The 7,500-nt window shown below is 47.8% G+C and overlaps 1 protein-coding gene across 1 annotated transcript in view; it reads right to left on the reverse strand.

Annotated features, from left to right (window-relative positions):
* LOC139394477 (dynein axonemal heavy chain 6-like) overlaps positions 1-7,500 on the reverse strand; it is a 157,658-nt gene that overhangs the window by 41,404 nt on the left and 108,754 nt on the right. The window contains exons 59-62 of the mRNA XM_071142548.1: positions 7,048-7,244; positions 4,126-4,329; positions 2,113-2,238; positions 1,308-1,472 (exon numbers count right to left, since the gene is read on the reverse strand). Of these exons, the coding sequence (XP_070998649.1) occupies positions 1,308-1,472; positions 2,113-2,238; positions 4,126-4,329; positions 7,048-7,244 (692 nt within the window). The remainder of the gene's footprint in view (positions 1-1,307; positions 1,473-2,112; positions 2,239-4,125; positions 4,330-7,047; positions 7,245-7,500) is intronic.

Consider the following 7,500-nt stretch of genomic DNA (forward strand, 5'->3'; position numbering starts at 1 on the left):
ATCTGTGACAGCTGTATCCAGACTGTAAGCTGTGCGTTAGACTATCTATCTGTGACAGCTGTGTCCAGACTGTAAGCTGTGTGTTAGACTATCTATCTGTGACAGCTGTGTCCAGACTGTAAGCTGTGTGTTAGACTATCTATCTGTGACAGCTGTGTCCAGACTGTAAGCTGTGTGTTAGACTATCTATCTGTGACAGCTGTGTCCAGACTGTGTGTTTAAAGGGAGGTGACAGACATGTCTATTCACGTCCCTTCTGTCTGACTGATTGCTGGGCCCGGGGAATAGGTCTGAGACTAGCACCAGCCCTGTGTTGTGGGACTGAAGAGTGCTGGAGCAGGCTGATAGGGCCTTCAAATGGCAGCAGGCGCCGTGCCCGTAGGCTGGGTGAACTCAGGGGCATGGCTGTCTGGCAGGTGGGCAAGGCTCTTCACAGCAACCACCCATCATCATGACCTGTGCCAGGCTGACAGCTCCCTGCGTGAGCCAACTGTTTACAGTGTTGCTAGTGCCAACGTTTGGCATGGAGAGAGAGAGGGCAGTGTGTGTGTGTGTGTGTGTGTGTGTGTGAGCGTCTAATGTCTAATGTGACCGTCTAATGTCTAATGTTCAACTGTTCTGCCTGTGATTATTATTATTTGACCCTGCTGGTCATCTATGAACATTTGAACATCTTGGCCATGTTCTGTTATAATCTCCACCCGGCACAGCCAGAAGAGGACTGGCCACCCCTCATAGCCTGGTTCCTCTCTAGGTTTCTTCCTAGGTTTTGGCCTTTCTAGGGAGTTTTTCCTAGCCACCGTGCTTCTACACCTGCATTGCTTGCTGTTTAGGGTTTTAGGCTGGGTTTCTGTACAGCACTTTGAGACATCAGCTGATATACGAAGGGCTTTATAAAAACATTTGATTTGATTTGATGTGGTTATTTTATGTTTTTGTGTGTGGGTGAGAAACCAGACGCTTTACTGACCTACAGTTATTCTAAACATGTGTGTATTCCTTTCAATTGGTCGGCATTGGTTTTGACAACCTAAAAAGGAAATACCAATTAAATTGCTCTGGGGTGAAATGACGGGGCCATTGATTGTAGAGCTGTTCATTTAGACTGTGGATAAACCACATGGACATTGACATTCCAATAAAAGCCATCTGGTATTGATGCAAAGCAAACATGACCCAGGCCATATTAATACAGACTGAGATGGACTGCATTCCAAAACTGCTGGGGAGAATAAATCACTAGCCAGTCAGGTTTTCTACCGGTGTTTGGCTGAAGGCACGTGCTAATTTCCGGTTGTTTGACCCACCTCAGGCAGGTAGTGTGGGTTGGCCATCTTGGTGGTCATGTAGAACCTGAATTTCTTGTTGTAGTCAATGTCGGAGTCTCCGAGGCGGATGAGGGTGCGGCCGCCCGCCACAAACGTCTGCTTCAGCAGGATGGGCTCCAGAGCCGGGTCCACAGTCTCCTTCAGCTACTCACACACAACCAGGACACAAAATGGATGTCGCGCTGGTCAGTTTTACCATTCTTCCTGTTCCAAGTCAACTCACCCAGGTCTCTTTGCTAACTCTAGACCCAAAATGGACTGGTCAGTTTCACCATTCTTCCTGTTCCAAGTCAACTCACCCAGGTCTCTTTGCTAACTCTAGACCCAAAATGGACTGGTCAGTTTTACCATTCTTCCTGTTCCAAGTCAACTCACCCAGGTCTCTTTGCTAACTCTAGACCCAAAATGGACTGGTCAGTTTTACCATTCTTCCTGTTCCAAGTCAACTCACCCAGGTCTCTTTGCTAACTCTAGACCCAAAATGGACTGGTCAGTTTTACCATTCTTCCTGTTCCAAGTCAACTCACCCAGGTCTCTTTGCTAACTCTAGACCCAAAATGGACTGGTCAGTTTTACCATTCTTCCTGTTCCAAGTCAACTCACCCAGGTCTCTTTGCTAACTCTAGACCCAAAATGGACTGGTCAGTTTTACCATTCTTCCTGTTCCAAGTCAACTCACCCAGGTCTCTTTGCTAACTCTAGACCCAAAATGGAGGATAGAACTGTCTTCCGAGACTAATCTCCATGGTGAATCGTGACCTAGAATGGCTGCCATTGTACTGACCTCCTCCAGCAGTACGGGCATGCCCATGCGGATGGCGTTCTCCAGGGTTCGCAGGAAACCAGAGTCGGTCAGCTTGATCACCTTCAGACCGTTCTTGGTCTCCTTGGAACGGATCCAACGGTTGGCCTGGAGACGGACCAGACACAGTTGTATAAAGCATTTCAAATGAGGGACTATTTGTTTAGTTTCAGGTCGGTTGTGATTGTGTAGCTACGTCATCCCAACGCCACAAGGGACAGAACTTCCATATTGTCCCTTTAAAGTATTCAAGTGACCACCATTGAGGGGTCATGTCATTTCCTCTCATACCAGAAAGTAACTATGTTGTCCATGACACAGGTGTCACACTCAATGCACGAAGGACCGAGAGTCTGCAGGTTTTCGCTCCTCCCTTGTACTTGATTGATGAATTAAGGTCACTAATTAATAAGGAACTCCACACACCTGGTTGTTTAGGTCTTAATTGAAAGGAAACAACTAAAACCTGCAGACACCAGGCCCTCCACGGAATGAGTTTGACACCCCTGGTGATTGATGAACCCGGCAGGTCAGAATCACTCTCATCGACATGAATGAAAACTAACAAATAGAAATGCACTACATTTGAGTCAGTGGACAGACAAGCAGTGTGTGTGTGAGTCTATTTGTGTGCGTTTGAGACGGTCTGCGCCAGCCGAACAACGAAGTGTCCCCGTGCTAGGCTGTCAGCAAGCCTCCCTGCCTGCTCAACTCCCTGCCTCTCCCCATCTCCATCGCGGCCTGTGCATGGCAGACAGAGACCAGTCAACAGACCGCTCCCTGGGGCAGCGGCCCAAAGAAAGAGAGGAGAAGGAGAAAGAAACAAAAGATGACAGGAAGCAACATAAGAGGTGTCAGGGGACTGGACCTGAGAGTCAAACTACAGAGTGGCCAAGCGCATGGAGTCTGTATTGCAACACAGAGAGAGTGGGAATAGTCTTAGTGTCTCAGGGCTGTTGTCTCCGTGGTGATAAGGGAATAGTGTTAGTAACAGAATAGTCAGGGCGGTTGTCTCCTGTTGTTGCCTTGTTCCAGGCTGGGGTTGGGGAATGGGAGTCAGGGGTTGTTCCAGGCTGGGGTCTGAGAATGGGAGTCAGGGTTTGTTCCAGGCTGGGGTCTGAGAATGGGAGTCAGGGTTTGTTCCAGGCTGGGGTCTGAGAATGGGAGTCAGGGTTTGTTCCAGGCTGGGGTCTGGGAATGGGAGTCAGGGTTTGTTCCAGGCTGGGGTCTGAGAATGGGAGTCAGGGTTTGTACCAGGCTGGGGTCCGGGAGTCAGGGTTTGTTCCAGGCTGGGGTCTGGGACCCAGGGTTTGTTCCAGGCTGGGGTCTGGGAGTCAGGGTTTGTTCCAGGCTGGGGTCTGAGAATGACAGTCAGGGTTTGTTCCAGGCTGGGGTCTGGGAATGCGAGTCAGTGTGTCTGGGAGTCAGGGTTTGTTCCAGGCTGGGGTCTGGGAGCCAGGGTTTGTTCCAGGCTGGGGTCTGGGAATGGGAGTCAGGGTTTGTTCCAGGCTGGGGTCTGAGAATGGGAGTCAGGGTTTGTTCCAGGCTGGGGTCTGGGAATGGGAGTCAGGGTTTGTTCCAGGCTTGGGTCCGAGAATGGGAGTCAGGGTTTGTTCCAGGCTGGGGCCTGAGAATGGGAGTCAGGATTTGAGCCACAACACATTACAACACAACTGTTATTTTAGCAGATGTAGCCACAGAAAAATAACTCTGGTCATCATAGCCAATACAAGAATAGAGAAAATGACAACTAGAAATACAACTTGACAAGTAGCTTATTACAAAGTATAAGATGAATAACTATTTGCAACACCATCGCATATAAAGGTACCTGTGATTAAAAGATGTTATAGAATCTAAATAGAGTATTTACGTAGAGGACTGAATCCAGAAGAGATGAAAAGTGTGGTAAGACAAATACTTCTGATTGGTTGATTGGCTGATTGGTTGAATGATTTAAGACAAAAATGACTGATTTGCTGTCAGCTGGGTCACCTGATCCTGAGGGTCGATCATGAGTGGCCAGCGGCGTCCACGGGTAACCAGGATTCCATTCTCAGTGGAAACGGTGTCCCGGGGCAACCCCTCGGCGTTCCACAGGCGGATCTCATAGGGGTCGCCCAGGATGTTGATGAGGCTGAAGCTGGCACTGATGGGGATGCCCAACTCCTGGCATCGCACAATCCACTGGTCTATCAGCTGCACACACACACACACACACACACACACACACACACACACACACACACACACACACACACACACACACACACACACACACACACACACACACACACACACACACACACACACACACACACACAAACACACACACACACATACACACAGCCACACACACACACACACACAGCCACACACAGACACACACAGCCACACACACACACACACACACACACACACACACACACAGCCACACACACAGCCACACACACACAGCCACACACACAGCCACACACACAGGCACACACAGACACACACACACACACACACACACACACACACACACACACACACACACACACACACACACACACACACACACACACACACAGCCACACACACACACACACGTTTATCAACAATCCGAGCCTTGTATATTCAGGATGAATGAACATTCCCAAGTCATCTGACTCCATAACCATGTGATATAACAGGTAGTATTGACAGACATTACAGACACAGTGGTAGTATTGACAGACAGTGGTTGTATTGACAGACAGCACATAGACAGTGGTAGTATTGACAGACAGCACATAGACAGTGGTAGTATTGACAGACAGTACAGAGACAGTGGTAATATTGACAGACAGCACATAGACAGTGTTAGTATTGACAGACAGCACATAGACAGTGATAGTATTGACAGACAGCACATAGACAGTGGTAGTATTGACAGACAGTACAGAGACAGTGGTAGTATTGACAGACAGCACATAGACAGTGTTAGTATTGACAGACACCACATAGACAGTGGTAGTATTGACAGACAGCACATAGACAGTGGTAGTATTGACAGACACCACATAGACAGTGATAGTATTGACAGACACCACATAGACAGTGGTAGTATTAACAGACAGCACATAGACAGTGATAGTATTAACAGACAGCACATAGACAGTGGTAGTATTGACAGACAGTACAGAGACAGTGGTAGTATTAACAGACAGCACATAGACAGTGGTAGTATTAACAGACAGCACATAGACAGTGATAGTATTGACAGACACCACATAGACAGTGATAGTATTGACAGACACCACATAGACAGTGATAGTATTGACAGACAGCACATAGACAGTGATAGCATTGACAGACACCACATAGACAGTGATAGTATTGACAGACACCACATAGACAGTGATAGCATTGACAGACACCACATAGAGTGATAGTATTGACAGACAGCACATAGACAGTGATAGTATTGACAGACACCACATAGACAGTGGTAGTATTGACAGACAGCACATAGACAGTGATAGTATTGACAGACACCACATAGACAGTGGTAGTATTGACAGACAGCCAGACAGACCCAGTGGGTTGAGGTGAGTGAGAGCCATTAGGCCAGAGTGCCAGTGTGGGCAGGGAGGTTGACACATGGTCTGCCTCTCCGTCTGGCCCGAGGGAGAGAGGTGGGCACACAGACACTGTCTAGAACAGGCAGGCTTCACTGGGTTTGGTTCCAATAGTGTACAGAGAACAGACGGCAATGTTTAGACGCAGGGCGCAGAAGTAGAGTGAAAGTATATAACAGATAGTAAGAACCGTGTATAAAGCTGCATCTCTATAGAGGCCATACATACCAGGTGTATCCACTGCAAGGGGAAGGCTATGTAGTTTAGAATGGTTATAATGCAACATACTGCGGTAGGTTATAGTGAGAATTAGCAGGCTGTATATAAAGGATGTACCAGTTGTCTATAGTGCATTGTGAAGGCTCCGTAGTACTGCAGGCTGCAGGTTATAGTGAGAATTAGCAGGCTGTATATAAAGGATGTACCAGTTGTCTATAGTGCACTGTGAAGGCTCCGTAGTACTGCAGGCTGCAGGTTATAGTGAGAATTAGCAGGCTGAATATACAGGATGTACCAGTTGTCTATAGTGCATTGTGAAGGCTCCGTAGTACTGCAGGCTGCAGGTTATAGTGAGAATTAGCAGGCTGTATATACAGGATGTACCAGTTGTCTATAGTGCATTGTGAAGGCTCCGTAGTACTGCAGGCTGCAGGTTATAGTGAGAATTAGCAGGCTGTATATAAAGGATGTACCAGTTGTCTATAGTGCATTGTGAAGGCTCCGTAGTACTGCAGGCTGCAGGTTATAGTGAGAATTAGCAGGCTGTATATACAGGATGTACCAGTTGTCTATAGTGCATTGTGAAGGCTCCGTAGTACTGCAGGCTGCAGGTTATAGTGAGAATTAGCCGTCTGTATATAAAGGATGTACCAGTTGTCTATAGTGCATTGTGAAGGCTCCGTAGTACTGCAGGCTGCAGGTTATAGTGAGAATTAGCAGTCTGTATATAAAGGATGTACCAGTTGTCTATAGTGCACTGTGAAGGCTCCGTAGTACTGCAGGCTGCAGGTTATAGTGAGAATTAGCAGGCTGTATATACAGGATGTACCAGTTGTCTATAGTGCATTGTGAAGGCTCCGTAGTACTGCAGGCTGCAGGTTATAGTGAGAATTAGCAGGCTGTATATACAGGATGTACCAGTTGTCTATAGTGCATTGTGAAGGCTCCGTAGTACTGCAGGCTGCAGGTTATAGTGAGAATTAGCAGGCTGAATATACAGGATGTACCAGTTGTCTATAGTGCATTGTGAAGGCTCCGTAGTACTGCAGGCTGCAGGTTATAGTGAGAATTAGCAGGCTGTATATACAGGATGTACCAGTTGTCTATAGTGCATTGTGAAGGCTCCGTAGTACGCCACGCAGGCTGCAGCGATGAAGACGTTTCCCACCACGTTATGGATCTCCTGTTCAAACAGTTCGATGCTCTCCTGCCAGCGAACCTGCTCGTCCCCCAGAGCTGCTGTCAGCTTCCCTGCACGGCCCAGCCTCGCCTCGGTCAGAGCCATGGTCTTAGCTGGGGGTGACAGGGGGGGAGAGGGAGAGGGGAGGGAGAGGGGAAGGAAAGTGAGGGAGAGGATGGGAGGTAGAGAGAGTTCATGTAGCAGACAGCACACAGAAGAGAATACAGTAGATTAGTCCTGACATATTCCTGGAACTTCGGTTTGTCTTGGAAAACATTCTGGGAACTTTAAGTGCCAACATGATGGAAATCATGTGCCAAAATCTGTCAAACTCAGTCTTACCCAGACCCTCCTATCTAACTCTTACCC

This window comes from Oncorhynchus clarkii, unplaced genomic scaffold (assembly GCF_045791955.1).
Source record: "Oncorhynchus clarkii lewisi isolate Uvic-CL-2024 unplaced genomic scaffold, UVic_Ocla_1.0 unplaced_contig_5646_pilon_pilon, whole genome shotgun sequence".
NCBI classification, from domain to species: Eukaryota; Metazoa; Chordata; class Actinopteri; order Salmoniformes; family Salmonidae; genus Oncorhynchus; species Oncorhynchus clarkii.